We start from the raw sequence: 23,281 nt of genomic DNA, 5'->3' as shown, positions 1-23,281 counted from the left end.
CAAGAGATATCAATAACGTTACCCAAAACTGAAACATAATTTGCAAATTTATCAAAATGACGCTTTAATGGACCCATGATTACGAATTACTTAACTTTCTGTTAATAATAGTTAATACTCGAAACATAACTTAGAGTTCCCATCCCGGAACTACATCTTGCTTTATTAAAAGTCAAAAAGAGGGTGGTTAAAGAGTGCGAAAGAATGTGTATAGTTACGACATATATCAGCATCCTGAGCCGTCTATTCATCTATCTAACAAAACCTGTTAATGGTTCTAATTGTCCTTCTTTGCCATCACTTGACTACTATTTTATTCACTTTAACCTCTTTTGTGCCTCTTCACAAATAATTTCTGACTTTTTCTTCGAAGGCATCGATATTTTGTGTTTACCTGTTAGCCTAAATAGGAAAAACATTGAAATTTCAAAAACAGGCATAAGTGATGAGAAGAGAATAGCGATAATTGCTGCGATGGATAAGTGATGTTTCTCAATGGATGGTTATTCTTAAAGGTAATACAGTCTTCTAGTGTTGGTAGTAGTATCAGTTTGGATTTGGGATTGGTATTGCTTGCAAGGGGCAACCCTGAATGTATCAGTATATGTGTGTTTCCGGCGACAGCAATGAGACATCCATGTGAATTGGATTCGATTGTCACTTGGTCATTGTATGTTCATAGCATTCAAGGTACGTCTAAGTATTGAGGGAAAGGTTTTCCATGTGACACTATAAACTTTAGTTTATACTATTTACGTTTATATCTATATGTATAATTTTTGATGTCGATTGGGTGGACGTGTGCGTGTGGAGACTATGTCCCAAAGAAAACTATGTTGCGGTAGATGAAAGCTTAGATGGGTCTAATTTAGTCATAGTTTTATGAAACAAGTGGGATGTGGAATGCAAAATAAGGTCTTTCTAGTGCCACATGAAATTTTGGAAATCTAATTCACCAAATAATACGTTGTGGGAATTGTTCTGTATACCAACTGAATTCGTACTTAATGAAAACAATTAGGGTCATTATGTTTATTAACATGAACCAAAGAAACTCGAATAATAGCCTATTGGTTGCGGCGATGGTTATTGGAGGTAATCCGGTAGGTGGAGGTTGAATGTCTCCTATAATTGGTTCTGCATTACATGTCACAAATATTCTCCAGAAGTAGTATGGAATGATATAGTAACGAGGTTCGAATAATGGCGATGGCACCAGGGTTACTATAGTACATAAAATAAGCGCAGTCCATGATATATGCGTTAATTGTACTGGCAATGTAATTGTCTCTTTAATTGGTAATGGCAAGATAGGGTGGAATGTCAATTCACATGTCCTCATCAGTTCGACATAAGTAAATATTGAAAAATGATATACCAGAGACATTAATCCATATTTGATTAGTCTTCTTTGGTTTCCAATTATTTTCTTGAACAAGTAAAATGTATAGTGTCTGTTATCCGCCAATAAAAATGGATGCACTTTTGTAAAATAACGAATAATAATAATGATACCAATTATTTCAAAAATTGATTGAATGAATTTGACGTTCCATCTTCTTAAATAACCTAGTATGAAATTTTTTGAGAGCCATAGTGGGAGACTGAATATCGTTATAAAAAAGATGCAGTAGAAAATTTGAACTAAATGAATTCCTACAGAGTGATTGGATTTGTCACCTAATGTAATTGACCTATTCCAAAGTAAGTAAATGAAAAATAATATGAAATTAATCATATATGGTAACACGACAGTTTTAAATTCATCAACTGAGTAGATAAATGCCTTCAAATAATTATTAAAATTGTGAGTGTTAAATTCTTTTTGAATCATTGCTCTTCTTTCAATTGCCAATACCATGATAAATCCACACCAAATGATATTTGTCTGCCTGAATAAACAGCTTATACCAGCGAAAAATGCACTTAACCAAATACTATAATTTTCACCCAGTGGTAACGTTATTATAACATTTAATGATTGCATAATGAATATGGTTGACCATACGTCTGTGTAGTATAAGTAATAGTATGTCGTCATCAATGGGAAAGAGATCAATGTAATAGGCCAAAATCCAATGGCATTAAATAAAAACAGTGGTCTTAGTACAACAGCAGGCAGTATAACTGTTCCTCCAATTAAATTAACTAACCTTAAAAGTGTAGTGGTACTCCACGAAGTGAACATTTTTACGATTTGATAATTCAGATAGCCTAATATATAAAGACCAGGCGGAGTTGTAATTTTTGGATCCCAATAAAACCAATCTCCTTTGATATAACGGATGGTTTGAGTTACGTGGAAAACTTCATCTATAAATAAATATGGTACTACTCTTGTTGTAAGGTACCAAAAGGTAACAGAAAAGTATATTAATAGGAACGCATAGATTATGATATTTAACACGAAACCAAGAATGACTTCAGTTTGTAAGTCTCTCTGAATACCAGGAACGATGATTTGAATAGTATCTTCACCTAGTATATTATCTCCGTCTGACTGCTCTTCGTTTTTGGACATCTAGGACACAATTAAACACGGAATGCACGATTGTGTCTCCTATAACTATAGTACACACAATTAAAACTGTAATTTGATTTCAGTATATTAATTGACTGTATTCCATTCAATAAGAACCCTTTTAAATGTATAACAATTATAAAAAACGTTAAGAGAATGTAATCAATTTTAATCAATTTCGTCATTTATCAAACAATAAAATGAAAAGCATATTAAAAAGCCGATGCTTTGAAATTTTTAGATAGCAAGACAATACAAATAAAACTGAGCAAAAATAAAGATTAAATTTAATATACAGTTATTTATATTGTTAATTTCGGTTTGAAAGTACTGAAGTAGACAACAACAAACTAGTATTATTGAAGAATAACTTATATTTTTTCTAGTAAATAAATATTCATTGAAAATAAAAGAAATATAAACTGAATCTGATTAAGAAGGTACAAAAAATTCGTCGATACATCCATTTAACACTACTATAAATAATTGAAAATATATGATATTCAAGGTTTCCTTCATTAAAGAACTATAATATTTATCGTGTCTTCAACTATTCTAGTATTTGTTTATGACTCTTAAATTGTTCCGCTATTTATTTATCGGTATATGTTGCCTTTTGGTATTAAATAGTATACCAACAACTTTTGTTAATGCGGACACTTCATCTGCTAAAGCACACTCTATATCTTCAAACTCGAGTGCAGCACTAAGTCAGAGGTCCCAAAGAGATATTGAATATAATATAACGATAGATCAACTTCCTTTGACGGGTATTGAGTTGAAATCAGTTTTACTTCACTCAAATTTCTCGCAATCAAATGATACTATAAACAATGACGATTTATTGAACTATTATTATGATATCTTATCTAGTGGGGTTCAAAATGTTATAGTAGATTTGGAGTTAACTGATAACATATGGACCCTTGTTGATACAAGCATAACTTTTCAAAGCTTTTTATCGAAAACAAAAGTTTTTCTAGATGACACAGATACAAACCTGTCTGCGAATTTATTCTTTATGATGTTACGTATTCAGAATAATAGCTTAACTTTTATTGATTATAGTTCACCTAGCCAAAATATTTCGGCTTTGCTTGAACATGGACTAGGTGGAAGTTATATATACAAGCCAGATGATTTGCTTTCAGATAGAAAAGCTGGTAAAACCTTTGATATGAATGGCGTGAATGCAGTAAATGGTTGGCCTACCTTAAATAGGTTTTTATATGAAATTAGAAGAAGAGTAGTGATTTCAGAAATATCGCAAGTTATGGAATCAGATGAATCCCCATATACGTTTAACCGTTCAATCATGCATTTTGATGAATTTAATGCAACACTAGATATCCCAACTACTGTAGAAGAAGTTAGAAACACATCATTAATTCCATGGAGGTTTTTATTATCAAATTTTACTGAAAGCGATGGGCCACAATACATTAGTTATGGTTACTCTCCTATTATTGCAAATAAATTCGATTCCAGTAATATACTCCTATTATCAGATTTAACTACTCCTATAAACAGTTGGTCATGGAAAGTTGGAGAGCCTAAAAAACAAAGCTCTCTACCGAAAGATAAGAGTTTTACCGCATATAATTGTGGATATATGTCTTACACTGTGCATAATATATCATCGGAGTGGATCGTAGGTAATTGTTATGACAAACTATATGGTTTATGTCGATCTTATAATGATAATTTTGGATTCATTTTAAGTGAAAATGAAAATTCATATTTTGATTTTGATAGCTTTAGTGGATCAAATTGTCCAGATGGCTTTGATTTTTCTATACCCTCGACACCATTACAGAAATTAGCTTTAGAATTTTTTCTCAAAAAATATGAAATGGGAAATATCAATATTTGGATTGATATAAATTCCATCTCCGTTAGTGACTGTTGGGTTACAGGCGGGCCGTTTGCATCATGTCCCTATCAAAAGGTCATGTCAGGAAGAAATTTTACGAGAATGCTTACTCCTGCATGCGTTTGTTCATTTGGATTACTTGTGATTGTAACATTATTGAATTTATTGAGTGCCCCTATACATGATAATAGAAATAACTGGAAGAAAGTTATTTCTAAAATGGCTGTACCCGAAAGTGATGGTGTACCTGCATAAAATTTGACATTTCCCCTACTAGACCTTTAGGTTTGCATTTCAACATTATTCACTGCATACATCTTATAATATTAAGTTGAATATACTATATAATTATAGGAAATAAATGATATTAATTATTTATAGATTTATTAGCATTCTATTGTTTCACTGTTATTGAGTTCATGTTTGAGGTTTTCTAGCTGGTTTCGCATATCTTAGTACTTTTCGGACCCACCTCCTGCGTTTATACTCTTCATCCATAGCAAAATCATTATTCGCAAATAATGTCAATTCATTCTCTTTGATCCAGCCTGCTGCATCTTTATCAATTTCCCAGTTGCTATTTTCATCAAATGTCCATGTTCTTGGAGGTGTTATGTCTTCTAGTGTGGGTACTCCATGTGGTGGATCTTCTAATTTTCTCACTGTATCATCAGGATCATATATTTGATTTGAAAATACACAAAGATTCCATTGATAAGAAGTGATTCCTTTCTTATATATCTCAAATATTTCTACGTATTGCTCCTCTGGCTGTTCATCTAAAATGACAAGATGCTTAAATCGCCTGTTCTTTGTATTATTGTTTTTTTTCTTGTTTAACATTATTTTAATAAAATTGATCAATAAAGGTTTGATTTTAGGATGAATGGCTATCATAAATGTCCAAATAGTAGTAATTAAAAACATCGGCCAGTTAATATTGTAAAACAAGCCAAGTGATGCAAATAAACTAATAAAACAGATAAAAAACAGAAGTGTCGATTGAGATTCATCTTTAAAACCAGCTAGTCCATAAAAAAATTTTTCTAGTTCCTCATTCAGCTTAACGAGACTAGATGTTACATTTTGAAGATCACGAAGGTTAGCTACGATTTCTACAGAACTATTGCTGTTCTGAACAGACACTTGTGAAGTTCGATCATTGATTATATTTGGGCTATCATACGTTGCTTCTGAACTAGATGATGGCAAGTCATTTTTACCAAAATCTGATTTAGGATGCCAGGCATTACTAGGTCCACCGGTAGTAACATCTTCAATCAATGATCTGCCATATATTATTTTTATTGGATATTTCTTGAGGTTGGAAGGGTGTCTGTGTAAGTAACTTGGTATCATATTTCTAAAGAGTAAATTAAATAGAGGAATCAACAATGTCAATAGTGGGTAATTGATAAAAAAAGTTAGCAATATTAATAGTGTAATAGTAGCTGATGGAGCCCTCCAGGTAATCAATCTAATAATACTTTCTTGTAAATCAAATAATGTTGTTAGGTTTGAACCTAACTTACCAAAATTGCTTCCTAAAGTTGTGGCGGATATAGGTTGTTGGTAATTATCAGTTGGCAAAAGTATTCGATCAGCTAGCTGTTCTCTTTCTGGCAATCTTTCAGTTACCAATTTACTTATCAGCTTATCTACGAATATATCTAAAAAATGTTCTCTTGGCTTAGGAATAGCAACTTGCGTATCAATAGGTGAGACTCTTTCTTCGTTCATTTCAACTTCAATATTTTCTGATAATGGCGGTGTATCTTGCTCAAACTCTTGTTTGAAATTCTGATCATTCCAAAATTTATCATATTCATTAACGTCAGTAGCCGTACTTACATGACCATATTTGTTTGTCTTATATTTCTCTATTGATGCATCGATTAAAGATGTCGTTATGTTATTGATTAGTTCTCTCTTTGCATTCGATGGATTTTCATCTATCTCTTTCTCTATGATGGTGGCTAAAATAGCTTCATACTTTTGACCTATATACCTTAGCATTCCTCTGGTAATTGGTCAGCAAATATTTTACTGTAATATAAACCCTTAATTAATAGTTTTAATATGACTGATTACATCTATATTAGTATATTTTATATATATTTTTTATGTATAAACATTTACTTATTTTTGCTCATCACTGCTTTTATATATGTCAAGTTATAGTTTTCTTCCTTAAAAGCTTTCCCTTAAAAAAGCAGTGATATAAAAAACGAACAAGAACTGGAGAACAAGGCAAATTTATGAAACGATTATTACAGAATTAGAGATCTGAAGACATTACATATGTACGTAAGTCTACTTCTATACTGACTATCTTATTGTGGAGGTACAGTTACTTGAATCAATACCCTCTATATATTCGATTAGATTGGAACCGTATACACCTTTTTCTTGCACTTCTTTAATTTCAGATTCGTAGTCATCCCATAATTTGTAAAATCTAATAGTTTCATCATTTGCAGCAATACATATTGAAGTTATATCTGGTGACGCAACTGCACTTAAAACCCTTATTGGTGTTGGCGTTTTGACTTGTAAGATTGGGTTCAGTTTGGGGTAAGAGAATAGCATTAACAAGACTGGATTCTCGACGTCACCAAATCCAAAAGTAGCAACAACTTGTTTATATCTTGCCGACCATATCAAGGACGTTATTTGACCTTTTGTCTTTATCTTCTTTACTAAAGTACCGGATTGTGCATGCCAAAACTTGATCGTCCTATCTTTACTACCTCCTCCTGTTGCTAAAAGTGACCTAGACCAAGGACAAAATGCAATTGCCTTGACCGCAGCATTATGTTTCAATGTCTGCAACAGAGTAGGATTTTTCTTATCTTTGATATCCCAGACAGAGCAGGAGTTATCATTGCCCCCAACTGCTATTAAGTTACATTTCTCATTTAATGAAATACCTGTGATTAATTAAAAATAATAGTTAGAAAAATAATTTGAAAGAAAAAAACTAGTTAATTTGTAATAATAAATCCAATTGTAATACATACCACATATTTGTTGCGTTTGAGCTCTAAACTTATGAATTAAATTTATTTTGTACAATAGTCGTTTACCGTTATTTGAACTTTCCTCCTCAGATAGTTCATTGAGATCGTGTAATTTCGTTGTATTTAAACTGTAATCTAAATTATCATTCAGTTGAGTTGGTTGATTATTGTCATAATCAGACATCTTTTTATCAACGTTTGATTTTATTTTTATTTTAAAAAACGTAATCTCCCCTGACTCTTCCCCGATTATAAATTTGTACTCATCGTCGAGACTTTGGAACCACTCAATGCAACCAATTCCCCTATAAGTTGAAGTTTTATATTCAACTAAAGGCTCACCTTTCAATGTTTTATTATTGAATTGACCCACAAAGTCATCTTGATTAAACAAAATTAATCTTCCTTGTTTAGAGCCAACCAGAAAAAACGAATTGAATGGACAAAATGACACACACGTAACATAATCATTATGTTTTCCTAAATAGTCATGTTCCATTACCTGAACTGCACCTTGAACGTCTGACCAAATATAGACGTTAGATCCTAATCCAACAATTACGTTATTTGTTATTTTTGACCAACATATTAGATTTGAATAAAAATCATTTCTTAAATTTGGAGCATCTAATACCCTATATGGTACATGAGATTTAATTCTCGTTGCTGGACGATTGGTCTTCATTGGTGTCGATGATCTCTCAAAATGTGGATCAGATTTTCCAAATAATGACATTGGACTCATGTGTGTCATCGACTCTCCAGAATTAAAATGATCATTGCTTTGTGAGTCTTGGATTATCTTATCTTTGTTATCTGTAAATGTGTATACACGTTTAAAATTCAGAAACCCCAAAGATTCAGCAATCACATTTTTATGTTGTTGGTCTAATTTCAATTTCTTATTATTATTTGCAGATGTAGAACCATTATCATCTGTAACATCAATCCCAACAGGGTGAGTAGTATTAGGAGACAAGCTTGCGTCAATAGCTTGGTAGTGGCCTGTATTTCTTAAATCATGGAAAAATTCTGGGGAGGATAATCTTATTGGAGATGACGAGTCAGAGTTACTTGGTGAATCTTTCGTATCATTGAACTGGAGATTTATAGTCGTGGTTGTGTTTTTATAAGCCTTATGGGATGCAATATAAGGAATATACCTGTCTGTGTTTTTGCCGCCCATCCTCTTTTTATTATTATTATTTAAAATAGAATTGGTTATTTTAGTTTTGGTCATTTTGGTAATAAAACTAATTGATATATCAATTTCGCAAGAATTAAATAGCAGGATTTATTGGGTTATCTTGTTATGTTCTTTATATTATAAGTTAAAATTGAAACATTTTTATTTAAACTGAAAGTATTGAGAAAGTTAGTTAATTTAAGTACAAAAATTTGGAACAGAAAATTTAATGACGCTAAAAGAATAAATACATATTTATATGGTTGTATAAAGTGTAAAAGGTAGATAAAGGAAAGATGGTGAAATAAATCTACTGAAGTGACAATGATAGATAATACTATGGTGGTTAAGGGTTTTAAATAAATTTGGAATATGTCGATATTGTTTAAAACATTAAATCCTCATCTACTCTTTTTTATGTCTTGTCTTGAATGTTTGAATCCCAAATCAATTGTCTTACACCATAAATTTAACTTTTTTGGTTCTCTAATTGATATCAAGATGAATATATTGACAGCATTTAATAGAACAATCTAGTCTTTAAGATTATAATAATATCCATATACTGGTGGCGATACATTACAATTGCGTCGTTGTATTCTTTACTGTGACGCCACCATCGCGAGATACTTCCTTTAAGCGTCTTTCCATTAATGTTCAACTTAACGTTAATACCAAAAAAAATAAACAAATCTTATTTGAAGATTGGCTATTTCAGATGAGGTATTAAACTAATTAGCACAGCAATCTTTAGAAACGTACTAGTTCCTGGTTGCTTCAAATTGGACACCTGTAGACTACATATACTACTTTATCAACATTAGTTCTGTATTTTTCTGCAAATATAATGAAAATTTGGTGAAATCTAAACCAACTAATATACAAAATAAAGTAAACGTATCGATAATTAATGGAATTATGAACGTTCGATCGAACATAGTGAACACCCAGAGTGTTAGGCATCAAAAGTTTCTTGACATTTCATTTAATCAAGATGAATCATGTTTTAGTTGTTCTTCTGAAAATGGATTTAAGGTCTACAATAGCAATCCCTTAAGTTGTAAATTGACTTATATATCAAATGATCAGGAGAGGTGCGGGATTGCATATTCTAAGATGTTACATAGGACCAACTACATTGCCTTATTGGGTGGTGGTCTGAAACCAAAATATCCACCCAATAAATTAATTGTTTGGGATGACTTAAAGAAAAAAGAAAGCATTGTTTTAAAATTCATGTCACCGCTTAAATCTGTTTTTATTTCAAGAATATATATTATTGCAGTCTTAGCAAATAGTATTGAGATTTTTCAATTTCAACCAAAGACAGTAAAGATATGTCCATCTTTGAGTATTGAACACAATAGTACGTGTGATTTTGTAATATGTCAAAATAATAGATCCCAAAGAAGAGGTACCAACGAAAGCAATAGTTTCATTAAAAATAAAATGTCCATCAAATGCTATTTAGCCTATGTATCACCAAGAATGCTAGGGCAGATACATATCGCCGATTTATCCCAATTAAGATACAACGAAAATAATCCAGATGAGAGTCAATTATTACCAACTTCTATTATAAAGGCTCATAAGTCTGCAATTCGACTGGTAAGATTGAATAAACAAGGGACAATGGTTGCTACATGTTCAAGACAAGGCACATTAATAAGAATTTTTAGTACAATAAATGGTGTTTTATTAAAGGAGTTTCGTCGAGGTCTGGATAGAGCAGATATTTATGAAATGTCCTTTAGCCCCAACGGCACTCGTTTAGCTGTTATTTCAGATAAACAAACTCTGCATATATTTCAATTAACTAGTCTCCAAAGTGAGGAAGGTAATGAAAATGATACCAATAAGGAGAAAGATAATTTTAATCATAACAAAACGCATGTTTTAAGGAATTATGTACCTCACATTTGGAAACCAAAGTATATATATTCTGTGTGGTCAATGTGTAGTCTACACCTAAAAAATCCACTGCTAAGAGATGGTCTGAACAGTAATGAGCCAGATCTAGAATTTCTAAATGACAGATGTAAAATTGGTTGGTCTACGGGAACTGGAAATGATGACAACGATAATTATTATGACGAAGACACGTTAATACTTGTATGGAAAGGTAGAGGCATTTGGGAAAAATATGTGATACTAGAGCATGAACACAATGATGAAAATGATGAAATGCATAGTCCCAAGGTTGTCAAAAATTATACAATCAACGAAACTCTAAATAGAGATGCATCAAGTACCGCACCGAAGAAAAAGAAATGGGAACTGGTTCGTGAATCATGGAGAGAATTATAGTTTCCTTGTGTTATTTACATTACTACTTATATATGTATATGTTGTTTCCAATTATGCGTAGGCAAATTAATAAATATTCTTAAGATAATTTTTCTATTAACAATTTTGATTTCGCATCACCGATTGGATCATTGAAATACGTTCCATGGAAATTATGTCTAAATTTGATGCAATCATGTTCATCAGCAAATTTAAAGAAATGCAAAGTATTATATAAAGAATCATTCTCATTGCTCCAATACAATTTAAATACATCTGTTATATTATAAAACCAAAAATAATCTTTAATTTCATGAGGTTTCATATGATTAGGTAAATTCCAGACTAATAGATTTTTTCTTCCCATTGATTTTGCTTCATCTATCATTTGATTCAAATTCCCAGCGGTTTTTATTAAGTTGATATCTTTAATAGCTTTAAAGTAACTGTCTCTTGAGACATTTGCAGCTTTTAAAGTTGAGTGGTATTTTGAAAAATCATCAAGCATAGAGTTACCTTTCATAATTTTAAATTTCACCCTTATTTTGTTTATTCGTTCATATTTTGTTGAATTTATGAAAAGGTTTAACTGTTTATAATTTCTAAACACCAAATAGTAGATATTATTAAATTGGAAATATTTAGGATCCCTAGCTTGTAACAACTTAAATGCATCATCATGATTGCCATCACTGATAATAGCATTGCGAACATCAAAAGGCACTATATCTAAGAAATGTTGCTCCGTAAGAGATGAATTATAACTATTATATTGTAAAATTGAAAATTTACCGTTATTCAAGATGTTAGTTTCCGGAACTGCAGTTAATAATTTCTTGCTAGCCATCTTTGGCGACCCTAAAATATTCCCATCCTTAACAATATGTTTCAAAACGTGATTCACTAGCTTACCATTAGACATTATGAATCCGGAATTGAAACACCACAGTTTCCAGAGGCAAGATAGAAGATATGAGTAAGAAACCATACGCAATATATCATTCCAAGAAACCCATCAATAGATATATCTATATATCTATATATCTATATATATTTCCACAATATTGAACATGACAATTGCAAAAGTGAATTTTTCCACTTCCACTTTCACTTCTATTACCCGAAAACCCTCTTCTACCTTAGCAGGACCCTCCCCACAATCATTGATCCTTTCAGCAACAACAACAACCTCGACCTCTTTGTCATCAGCTTCAGCATCATCAGCATCAACGTCAAGATCCCTCTATCCATATCATATCGTCTCATCTATTCTGCCCTCATCCAAAGTTGTCTATTATATTTCCCAAATGGGCTCGAACTTCTCTTGAATTGGTCGAATTGGAATTCTCGAAACAAGATCTTCACAGAAACAGTCGCACAGAATGTGATCTTGAAAAACTTTTTGGCGTAATTTTTCTTCTTTCTTTTTCTTCTTTGATTCAATTCTTGACATGTCTTCAACATCAGAAAAGACCATTTGGTAAAAGCATTTCATTTCTTTCGAGACTCTTGCTGTTCTATGCTTGCCAGTAAGAACAGAACAGAACTTTATTGCCTAAAATTTTGTTAGAGCTGAGGTCCTTCTTTGGTCAAAGAATTGCCTGTACTTCTACTTCCTTAGTGCTCTCGAATATCGCTATTTGGTTTGGTTTTGGTGTTTTATTTCATTGTCATCTGCAAAAGTGATGAGCTCCACATGTGTCCTGTTCGTTTGCAGTTGATTCAATCAATCTTACACAATTGCATGTTTTCTTGAGTCAATCTCTTTTGGTGTCTTTTCTTGTCTGTATTTCTGTATATGTATTCATATATATATAGGCTTATAAGAGTTATGAACGCTTTTGCAGGCTTAGTAACACATACATACACATACCAAGATCGGGCCTAGCACACATTTGCACTTCACACAATATATCATGTCAATATCTGTTCTGGCTCGTGACAGTGTATTTATTACACCGACTACTTTGCATTCCCAGCTTCATGGAACTTTAACACAACAGCACTCAAGTTTCATGACCTCTACTGTGTCACATCATCCTACTCTCTATAGAAGAGATGATGATGATAGTTCAAGTAGCTCTTCTGAGAGCTCGAGAAGTAGTACCTCTTCGTTATGCGGTACTGCTAAATGTACATATCCTGCAGACCACAGTTATAGCACCACTGTAGGTGTTGCAGTGGGTGTTCCCGTGGGTGTCATTTTAGTTATCTTCGTTGTCATATTGTGTGTATTATACAAGAGAAAGAAAAGAGATGAAAAGGAAGATAATGATCCTGATTTCGTTGGTGACGCAGAGTATATTCCAAATATCAATAACAAGCATTCTCGTTTTCCTGGAGGGAAGTTCACTCATGGTGATATGTATAATATACCGAATTCCAGTGAGATCGGTTCCTTTGATTTGAAAAATGATTACAATGACGATGTTCAATATTTAGCATCTGATAATGCAAGATCAAATAACCCCTTTTCAAACCCTTCACAAAGAAATTTGGTAGAAAAATCAAATATGAGAGTACCTACATATGTACCAGAAAATATTGATACATTTGCATTGAGAGATTATGCAAATAATATCGATGGTCCTGCCGACTTGGGTGCATATAAACTAGCCTCCAAAAATCATAGTCTTGTTTCATTGACTAGTAATGCATATTCAACATCGAATAAAAATAGTTACATTAATCTGTCTCAGAGTAACGGTCTTTCTAATGCCCCACCTCCATCTCAGTCAATAGGTTCTCAAAACTATGACATAAAGAGAGCTTCGATCTTTACTTCAGATACTGATAATGAATCAACGCATTCAAAAATAATGCAGAGTCCTGTGAAAAGTGTTTTAGGTAACACTACACAACACTATGGCCAAGATGTGAGTGGTTATGATATAGATACTTCAAAATTAGATAACACCAACGATTTCACTTTTGAAAATGATTATGATAATAACAGAAACTCAACAATATTACCACAAGAAAATTTAGAAATCAAAGATTTGGAGTCAATTGAACTTGATGGAAATGGGGAGCACAATGTAACAGTAAATTCGGAGGATAAAGTATATAGTTTGGAAACTGAAGAGGATGAGAACATTAGGAGATTAAAAAGTATATATAATGTCTACCTGGATAGAAATAATACTGTAAGACAAACATCAGGTAATCAAAACGTATTACCTAAAACCTCAGCAGACGGTAATCTAGATGATGCTGAGATGCCAATGCCAGCACAAATATTAAATCAGAATACCAATGAATTGGGTGGAAATGGTGTTCGAGAATCTTTGAGGGAAAATGGTACGGATCAAGAATTAATCAGTGAAGTACCATTAGACCAAGAAGATAATTTACAACAAGATGTATCAACTGAACATGTAGCTGAAGAAAATAATAATAGCTTGCCTGTTAATAGTGAAAAATTGCATAGGGTTATATCGTCAATATATTCTGAAGTTCCATTGATTGATAATTTCAATGAAAATAACGCCAACATGGCAAGCAACAATTACAATGCTGGTATGAATGAGCAATATAACGTAAATCAACAAATGGACAATGGACAATATCAGAACTTTACAGGAACTAATTATAACAATTATGATAACTACAATAATTATGGTATGCCTCAACAACCAATGCCGGCGCAATATAACCATCCGCAAACACATGAAGAGATTGCAGTATTACCAACACCTACTCAGTTGGCTTATGAACAATCGTCTCATTCACTAACATCTTTCAGCGGACAGTCCAAAAGACAATTGAACAGCAATCGGTTAAGAACACGAGCTATGAATGGTACGGCATTAAATCCAATGGATCATCCAGATATGTTTTACAAGCAAGGTTCCGATCAATTTTCTTCATATAATCAACAATTAGCTTCTCACGATGGATCAGGTGGAACTTTACATCCTCACAAATTGAGAGAAAGTGTTGTTATGATAAATCCGCATTCATTGGGAGCACCTAAATCTTTCAAACCTGCCGGATCCTTCAGAAGTGTAAGTAATAACAATTCAAAAGCCAACAGTTTGACCACCCAAAACAACCCTTACGGTGCGAACCAAGTCTCAAATTCATATAATAGTCGTGTTAGTGGATTAATCGACCATCTCGATGTTTCACAGCCTCCAAGTGTTGGAAACATTTTACCTCACTCAAGTTCCAATGAAGATCTGAGAAAACAATTAGGTTCCTCTCAAAACTATAATATTTCATAAATATTACAATAGTAGCACATATAACAAATAATGTTTTTCCAAATAGTTAAAAATTTATGATTATTTAATATGTATGTAAGTATATATGTAGTCTTATCTAATTTTATCTTGTGTAGAGATTCCACAATATGAATGTGATTTCTAGTGGGATCTCATTTATGCTAGATCGAAATCGTCGATTTCGTTTCTGTATTTCAATACAGTTTGTTTAATCTTGGAACTATCGACCCAAGTGACATAGTCTTCCATGTTTCTTGTCACAAGGTATGCAGGGTCTGTGATTAAGTTTGGACCAACACGGACATGACCTTGTTCGATGTATTTAACTGCGTCTTGAATGGTCTCAGCCATTTTCATCCTTTGCATCAACACAGGTAATCTTCTTCTACAAAAAGCACTAACAGTGACTTTATTTTCCAAATCTGATATCTTTGATTTCGTTGCCAAAATACCCATAGCATATAGTTTTTCTAGCAGAAGTTGTTCTTGTTTTCTTCTAAATGGATCGGTAGGTGGTAATAATGATAACTTATTCGCCAGACGACGAACATCACCACAAAGTCTGTTATATCTATGGTAGTCTTCACGGTTCTGGATATGGTAAGTTCTCATAACCTGGGTGTCCCTATGACTATCATCCTGTTTCCAGTCAAATAAATCAACCTTCTTCAAAAGCTTCTTCTCATGATATTTCAATTGTCTGACCATTTTACCGAGTATCTATCCCAAAACTTCTTGCAATCCGATGTTAGCCAGTCTTTTATACTCTGCCACAGATATTGTATATGCGTATTTCTGAAGTGATCTATTATACGACTGTCTACACATTTAAATGCTCAATATGCTTTTATAAATGTCTATGATTGCGATGAGATGACCTTTGTTAAAATTTTTATCTCAAAGTTTTCTTTGGCAAGTTTCATTTCGAGGCATTACCCGTCCGCTCTTTTTTCCCACATAATTAAGAACTCCACAAGTTAAGATTTATCAGGATAACTTCGACTTAATGTTCATTGTAATTAGTTTAAAAGGAACTATTCTTATGGTTTTATAGATCAAAGACACGGGATACTCTCGATTGAGATATACGTGTGCATACTGCTAGCTAATTTGTAACCCGTGTGTTATCTAATTTGTTTGGTTTGCGGCATAATAACGATGACGATGTCGTTGATTTCTAAAAGAGCTTTTAGTTGCAGTTCAATTTTAAGATCCTATATTGGATCTGCTCCTATTTTCCTTACAGAAGGGACTGATGTTGATATAAAACGGATGGATTTGCCGAAAGTTATAACGAAAGGGACTAGAGTGTTGACTCTGTCGCAATTGGTCACTGTGAAGGGTCCTAAAGGTAGTATTACCATGGAGGTTCCTGATTTTGTAAGTATACAAAAGGATGTTCAAAATAACTTATTGAAGGTGGCGGTGACGGATTCAACTAACAAACTTCAAAAATCCATGTGGGGTACTACAAGATCTCATTTGAACAATCATGTTATCGGTGTAAATGATAACCATTTAGCAATTTTGAGATTTGTAGGTACTGGTTATAGAGCATCATTAGAAAAAAAAGAAAATAATGGAATTTTTGTAAATGTTAAAGTCGGTGCATCTATTACACAAGGTTTGGATGTTCCGGAAGGCATAACAGTTTCCTCTCCATCGCCGACATCATTGACTATCGAAGGGTGCAATAAGCAACAGGTACTTCTTTTTGCTGCAAAGATTAGGAACTTTCATCCTCCAGAACCATATAAAGGTAAAGGTATTTATGTGAACGATGAAACTATCAAGATCAAAGACAAAAAGATTAAATAGTTGCAAGATATGGTCATAACAACAAAAACAACATTCATAATAATCCTATTAATAATTCAAAAGTGATTGAATCATTAGAATTGATGGATACTTCTTCAATTCATTTTCCATTACATTTTCAGAAGTTAATAAATCCATTCCTGTACATAGAACAAAAACAATATATGTGTATCAAAACTAGTAGTTACATAGTTTGCATTAAATAGATATATATATATATATATATATATAAATGTTATTCTAATGTTAATAAAGGCCTAGATAATTAAACTCATCGTTACAACGTAACTTTATGGTTCCATTTGGTATCAAGTGCAGCTTAACTTTGAAATCATGTTATACGAGGCCTTTATATAAGCTACAATATTGGAAAAGTCAACCCACTGAGAATAAAGTCAAATAAATATATTTAAAGAAAGGTTTAGTTTAGTTGAACAAATATATTTAAGGTGATTGTATCAATGGGGTCGGTTAAACCAATTTTGTGAACTTCAAGGGACAATCCATTTTTATACAAGTAGGACAGATAAGCAAGATGAGTTCGCTACAGAGGAATCTAGGACTATGGACGACAATCAGGAATTTATCATCTAGAAGCTCACTTGTGGCTCCAAGTATTGCAAACTCAATCCATTTGGAAGATCCAAAGATAAATCATTCCCCAGAGAAGGCAATCCTTAGGAAATGGTTACCAAAAAGATGTGGGGCCATTACACAAAAAAAGGTAATGATGCCTTATTTTGATCCAGCTACTGGTAATAGAATTGCTGCAACTGTTCTGCAATTCAATAATGTGGAAGTCATGATGCACAAGACGGTGAAAGATCATGGCTATTTTGCTAACCAAGTAGGGTTTGGTGATAAAAATCCTAAAAAGATTTCAAGACAAATGTTAGGTCATTTCGCAAAGACTGTAGTCAATCCTAAGGATAGAGTTGCTGAATTTAGAGTAAAAGATGAATCTGGTTTACTACCTTTGAATACATTGATTAAACCATCGTTTTTTACGCCAGGGCAGTATATAGATATTAAGTCCGTGAGTAAAGGTAAAGGTTTTGCCGGTGTTATGAAACGTCATCATTTTAAAGGTCTAAGAGCTTCACATGGTACATCAATCATGCATAGACATGGTGGTTCCTTTGGTCAAAATCAAGATCCTGGTAGAGTTCTACCGGGGAAAAAAATGCCTGGTCGCATGGGTGGTAAAAACACTACTATTCAAAATTCACAAGTACTAAAAATCGATGATGAAAACAATGTTCTGTTAGTCAAAGGTCCTGTCTCTGGTCCTAAAGGCAGTTATGTAAAAATCCAAGATGCTATTAAAAAGCCACCAACCATTTAAATAAGGATTTATTTAACAGTATAAATATTCTACAGAACTACCGTTAGTATTGGTCATGTTCCTTAGTATGGTTACAACAAATAAAACTACATGTATATAGTTAATTAATAAATGAAGATTCACCATGTATTCTCATAAGTAAAGAAAAAATGAAATTCGAATCTTATTTTATTGCATAAAAAAAGAATGCTCTAAATAATTATAATATTTTATATATAAACTACACCGAGTCCATTTGCCGAGATTAAATGAACTTTGTCTACAATTCATAACAATTGTGGATATCATTATTTAAGAAAAGCAAGTTGAAAGATTATGTGGCTTTTCTTTAATAAGTATAGATAACAAGGATAAGCAAGTCCTTAATCTTCCAATTCAGAAGGCTTGATTAAACCACCAATCTTCATGGCGTTTTCCCTATCGATCTTATTCTTTTCTTGTATGTTCTTTTCTCTATCTTCAGAGAATAAATAATCAGTTGGGTCACCACCAATTTCTTTAATTTGGACTAAGAAATCTCTTAAGATACCATTAAATCCAGGTGGATTCTTGTACTGCTTTATTAGAGCACTCAAAAAGCTAATAACTTGATCCTTGGATAAATGTGGGAAAGCATTACCTAATAAATTCGCCAAATATTGATGTAAATAATCTTGGTTGGATGTATTCTCTGTGGCAGAGCCTGGTTTATAGAGTGGGACTGTAATTTTGTTCTCTTCAACTAAAGAAATTAATTTCATTAATAATAATGATTGTTTACTGAAACTAGACTTGTGATCAGAGTCGGTAAGAACATAAAAGGTCTCACTAATAAAAGTAAAGAAATAATTTTGGTAAAAGTTGTTTACAAAATCTAGAGATCCAGTAGATTTTTCTATGTTTCTAGTTAAATCCAAAGCTATTTGTAAACCATTTATTTCAACTTCTCTATTATTATGTTTAAATGCCCAGAAAATAGCATCAACAAATAGTTTAAATGCAGCTTCGGGTAGTTGTAATAAAGCACCGAATGATTTCTCATTGATAGCTCTCAGCAATTTATAAAATTCAACACGATGTTCAGGATACTCAGTAAAATCCTTGTTAATCATATTCAATGTACACTCGAAAACACTTTGCAGAATTAAAATGACACCTTGAGGAATCATGTGGCCAACCTTTTGAACAACAGTGGTCATACAGTTTAATACTTCAGCATCTCTTGCATCTGGGACATTATTTAGATAATCCTCTAATACAGCATTTAATAAGGGTTCTATTAAATCCTTGACAATTTCATCTAAGTTTCTTGCCTTCGATATGTATATTTCAATTAGTTTTAGGATCTCCTTTTTGATAGTTCTTAAACCACGTACCTTTGGTGTTTTTGTAGCGATCAATCCCTCTTTAGCTACTTGAGCGGAAATCATTGAGGACACAGCTCTATATAATTGTAACATATTGATGTAAATGTGGCCTAATTGTGGGTAAAATTCAGCTCCCAAAGAAGAACATACAGCCACATTAGTTTTAATAATATTAGCAATTATTTTAACAGTTTCGGAATCTAATAATAGATCTGGATTTTCTGATGATTGTTGTACAATTGCATCCCATGCCATATTTGGTAATTGCATTAAATCACCTAATAACCTGTTTCTTTCCGCAGCGTTTCTTTCTTCTCCAATAATAATACTACAGGCATTGTAAAATGTGTGAACTTGTTGCGGTTGTAAATCAGCTGTGGTTGATTGAATTTCTCTTATAATAGTCTGGATGAAAGGTTCTGATTCTCTTGGTTGTTGAATAACAAAATGATACTTACATTTTTGAACAATCTTAATGAAAGTATCACAGGCCATATCTTGAACACCTTCGTGAGTTTCATGCATAAATTCGAATAATTTTAGAATAACAGTTCTCAAGAAGTTCCAGTGAGCTTTTAAAAATCTTGGATATTGACCAACGACATACATAATATTAGAAGCAACGACAGCTTTATTATCTTTACCCCTTTTTCTTTCCGTTAGGGCTAGTAGGTCCTTAATAACGGTGACAACAAAACGTTTTTCGGTAGCTTCATTCATTGTACCTGAAATAGAACCAATAGCCCAACACAGAGTATTAATGTTATGCCATGACCATTCAGAGCCATCGATTTGCCTTGCTAGTTTACTAATCATAACTTCTTCTGTATCGATAACATCTAAATGTGTCAAGTAAACTAGTACTTCTCTTTCAGATTTATATAATTGAATTGTATCAGATTCTTTAACAAATTCTCTGACAATTTCACCTTCATCATTTTCAACAATTAAAACTTCTTCAGGTCTGACCATATTTTCAATGATAACCCATCTTAATTGAGAACAGATAACATCATAAATATGTTTCTTTAAAGGATACTTTTTTAATAATTCAGGATTTGGAGCACCACCACCTGATGAAATTGTTTTATAACCAACAGCTAGTTGTGTAATTGGGTTTAACTCATGAATCGGTAATTGTTGAATTTCTTGAATTAAGTATGCAACAAGATTATGCCAATAATCTAATGTCGTTTTGAATAATTCTCTTTCATCTACTTTAGATAGTTGTATCAAATATTGATGCGCATTCAGTAGTAATTCTCTTAAACTTTCATCACTTTCTAGAACAGATCTATTACGTGTCAAATAAGTTGTTAAAAACATCGCAAAATCTTGTAAAAATGATTGATCATTACCGCTGGCAGTTTTGTAAGTAGTTTTCAAATCAGCGGTTATTGGGATAACATTGGCTGCAATTTGAGATAACGTATTTTGGAAATACATGACAATTTGAGGCTTCACTCCAGTATTTTCTAAAGGGATGTCCAATTGAGATACCTCAGTTAAACATTTGACAGTTATAGCTCTAGTTTCTGCGGATGTTATGAACTTTGTACTCAATAATTCAAGAAGATTTGTGTCATAAATGTAAGTATATGGGATCCAATGTAGATATCTCAGTAACGACTCAAGAGCAGCAACAATCAAGGACGTTGAGGAACCATGTTCTAATACTTGATAACATAATTTAAAAATTTGTTCAAATTCCTTGGACATAGATTTTTTCAAGTGAAGGGCATGTGCTTGAGTCATTTGTTCAGCAGAAAAATCGAAAACTTCTTCAGATAATAACTTTAAAATAATCATGTTATTCTCACATACGTTGACAGAAGAACTTGAACTTCCAATCAATTCAGGAATAAAATTAGGCCAATTTTGGGGCCATTCTTGTTTCAAAATTTGCACTAATGTTAAATCACACTTGTTGATTAAATTTTTTTCATTTTTAAAAACATTGTCATCTTGACACAAGGAAATCACCATTCCGACTACAAAATCTCTAATACCGACTCTTTGTTCTTGTGGGAGCAACTTCCATTTAGTGGTGATCAATTTATCTAAGATAGATAAACCAATAAACTTTGCTTGAGAATTGTTAGAGAACTGTAAGATTTTATCCGCACGTTGCCAAGCATCAGGATGTTCTTGAAATTTAGTTAAAATATCTTGTGCTTGCTTCTGGGTAGCACCAGATCCTTTATAGAATGAATCTACAATCTGATCTAACAAAGGAATATCCAAATCCTTAGAAAAATCCAAAATACCCTCCATTTTTTCTCTGTATATAATCACTTATTGTTAATTATAATTGGTAAGTTATTAAATTGTAATAAAAACTAGACAATAAAAGCAATCAACAAACTGCCTTCACTGACGATAAACAATATATAGATCGTGGTACTTCTTAAGAACACAACAATTGTTGAACAAAGTGTATTTAGAATTGATTATACTTATAGATACATATATATATACATTTATACTTTTTATTTGTAAGGAAAGAAATTTAAATAAAAAAATTTGAAATGCTTTAAGGAAAATAAATTTGAAAAAAATATAAATTGGAAAAAAATGAAAACAGACGAACAGAGATAAATATAAGAATAATCGTATATGTAAATGAATATATTGAACATAAATAAGACATTAGACAAGCAATATATTGTTAAAGATGAGATATATAGTGATAATATGTATGTATATGTATTTCTTGTTAAAGATATGCAATAATTGGCTTTGATTCGGAACAGCCATCACCAATTGATTGCAGTTCGAATAGTTGAATTTTTTACATAGCTAGTCCAATTAGTAAACTTGGGATATCAGGTAGAGTGACATTTATCTTAGGTAAGAAACAGATCAAATATTCTTATAATTACTCTTGAATTTACTCGTTTTTTCAAATTTAAGATGAACTCAGCTACTGTTCTTATATTGCTGTCACCTATGGTAAGCATTCAATAAGCTAGGATAAAAATTAAGTAAGTTCAGAAGTTGTTTGCCAGTTGCAATTATTTAGAATTTATAAGCTACACAATAATGATTGATATGAGCTTACTGTATCTTGATATAAACTAGGGCTTGTTGCTGAGTGCCTGTATAAGTTGACAATATTGATTATAAATACTTGGAATAACTTATTCTTAACCTAGAGTTTTATTATATAACTAACTAGTGTTGCGGGGATCTTGGCTTGATATTTCTAGCTTATAGAGTAATATTAATTTTTAGAAGTTAGAAATTAATACGGTTTGAAAGTATAAGTGGGAGGGCATTTATACATTCAGTTTTCGACAAACTTTTCAAAATAGCATGTTCTCTGGACATTTTATAGTTAACTTACTATAATAGCTTAGTAACAGCTATATAAAGCCCATAGCATCAAACTATGTCGAAAGTCCATCGAAAACCAAAATGCATATATAGCCACCTAATTTATACTTTAGAATTGTATTAAGTTCTAACTTCTAAAACTTAAGTTCATATATAATTATGATACTCCAATATTATAATTTTTTTGTTGTAATATGGGTACTACAATAAATAGATTTATGACAGGAATGTAATATAATAGATAGACAGATGTAAGACAGACTATTACATTAGAACAGATGGGAAGAACTGATTCGGATCTTTTTATTATTGTTTTATTTTCAA

At 32.3% G+C, this 23,281-nt stretch overlaps 11 protein-coding genes across 11 annotated transcripts; 5 read left to right on the top strand and 6 right to left on the bottom strand.

The window, feature by feature from the left end:
* Positions 1–952: 952 nt before the first annotated feature.
* DIE2 (dolichyl-P-Glc:Glc(2)Man(9)GlcNAc(2)-PP-dolichol alpha-1,2- glucosyltransferase) lies at positions 953–2,521 on the bottom strand (the record flags this gene model as incomplete). Its single annotated transcript, XM_003683968.1, has 1 exon — positions 953–2,521. The coding sequence occupies one exon, from the start codon at positions 2,519–2,521 to the stop codon at positions 953–955; it is 1,569 nt and encodes a 522-aa protein (XP_003684016.1).
* A 568-nt stretch (positions 2,522–3,089) lies between these two features.
* On the top strand, positions 3,090–4,649 carry MTC6 (Mtc6p; the record flags this gene model as incomplete). The annotated part of the gene is made up of 1 exon (XM_003683967.1): positions 3,090–4,649. One exon carries the CDS (start codon positions 3,090–3,092, stop codon positions 4,647–4,649), a length of 1,560 nt encoding a protein of 519 aa, XP_003684015.1.
* Positions 4,650–4,811: 162 nt separating this feature from the next.
* Positions 4,812–6,410, bottom strand: PEX28 (Pex28p; the record flags this gene model as incomplete). The annotated part of the gene is made up of 1 exon (XM_003683966.1): positions 4,812–6,410. The coding sequence occupies one exon, from the start codon at positions 6,408–6,410 to the stop codon at positions 4,812–4,814; it is 1,599 nt and encodes a 532-aa protein (XP_003684014.1).
* Positions 6,411–6,722: 312 nt separating this feature from the next.
* AMA1 (Ama1p) lies at positions 6,723–8,654 on the bottom strand (the record flags this gene model as incomplete). The annotated part of the gene is made up of 2 exons (XM_003683965.1): positions 6,723–7,324; positions 7,415–8,654. The coding sequence occupies 2 exons, from the start codon at positions 8,652–8,654 to the stop codon at positions 6,723–6,725; spliced, it is 1,842 nt and encodes a 613-aa protein (XP_003684013.1).
* Positions 8,655–9,518: 864 nt separating this feature from the next.
* HSV2 (phosphatidylinositol-3,5-bisphosphate binding protein HSV2) lies at positions 9,519–10,907 on the top strand (the record flags this gene model as incomplete). The annotated part of the gene is made up of 1 exon (XM_003683964.1): positions 9,519–10,907. The coding sequence occupies one exon, from the start codon at positions 9,519–9,521 to the stop codon at positions 10,905–10,907; it is 1,389 nt and encodes a 462-aa protein (XP_003684012.1).
* Positions 10,908–10,986: 79 nt separating this feature from the next.
* On the bottom strand, positions 10,987–11,808 carry PET54 (Pet54p; the record flags this gene model as incomplete). Its single annotated transcript, XM_003683963.1, has 1 exon — positions 10,987–11,808. The coding sequence occupies one exon, from the start codon at positions 11,806–11,808 to the stop codon at positions 10,987–10,989; it is 822 nt and encodes a 273-aa protein (XP_003684011.1).
* Positions 11,809–12,802: 994 nt separating this feature from the next.
* On the top strand, positions 12,803–15,112 carry TPHA0A05010 (SKG-like transmembrane protein; the record flags this gene model as incomplete). Its single annotated transcript, XM_003683962.1, has 1 exon — positions 12,803–15,112. One exon carries the CDS (start codon positions 12,803–12,805, stop codon positions 15,110–15,112), a length of 2,310 nt encoding a protein of 769 aa, XP_003684010.1.
* A 156-nt stretch (positions 15,113–15,268) lies between these two features.
* IMP3 (snoRNA-binding rRNA-processing protein IMP3) lies at positions 15,269–15,820 on the bottom strand (the record flags this gene model as incomplete). The annotated part of the gene is made up of 1 exon (XM_003683961.1): positions 15,269–15,820. The coding sequence occupies one exon, from the start codon at positions 15,818–15,820 to the stop codon at positions 15,269–15,271; it is 552 nt and encodes a 183-aa protein (XP_003684009.1).
* A 450-nt stretch (positions 15,821–16,270) lies between these two features.
* On the top strand, positions 16,271–16,930 carry MRPL6 (mitochondrial 54S ribosomal protein uL6m; the record flags this gene model as incomplete). The annotated part of the gene is made up of 1 exon (XM_003683960.1): positions 16,271–16,930. The coding sequence occupies one exon, from the start codon at positions 16,271–16,273 to the stop codon at positions 16,928–16,930; it is 660 nt and encodes a 219-aa protein (XP_003684008.1).
* A 535-nt stretch (positions 16,931–17,465) lies between these two features.
* Positions 17,466–18,275, top strand: MRPL9 (mitochondrial 54S ribosomal protein uL3m; the record flags this gene model as incomplete). Its single annotated transcript, XM_003683959.1, has 1 exon — positions 17,466–18,275. One exon carries the CDS (start codon positions 17,466–17,468, stop codon positions 18,273–18,275), a length of 810 nt encoding a protein of 269 aa, XP_003684007.1.
* A 362-nt stretch (positions 18,276–18,637) lies between these two features.
* On the bottom strand, positions 18,638–21,895 carry CRM1 (exportin CRM1; the record flags this gene model as incomplete). Its single annotated transcript, XM_003683958.1, has 1 exon — positions 18,638–21,895. The coding sequence occupies one exon, from the start codon at positions 21,893–21,895 to the stop codon at positions 18,638–18,640; it is 3,258 nt and encodes a 1,085-aa protein (XP_003684006.1).
* Between the last annotated feature and the right edge of the window lie 1,386 nt (positions 21,896–23,281).

Source organism: Tetrapisispora phaffii, chromosome 1 (assembly GCF_000236905.1).
Source record: "Tetrapisispora phaffii CBS 4417 chromosome 1, complete genome".
NCBI lineage: Eukaryota > Fungi > Ascomycota > Saccharomycetes > Saccharomycetales > Saccharomycetaceae > Tetrapisispora > Tetrapisispora phaffii.
The sequence above is the reverse complement of the archived record's forward strand: the minus strand, read 5'-3'. Positions and strand labels throughout refer to the sequence as shown.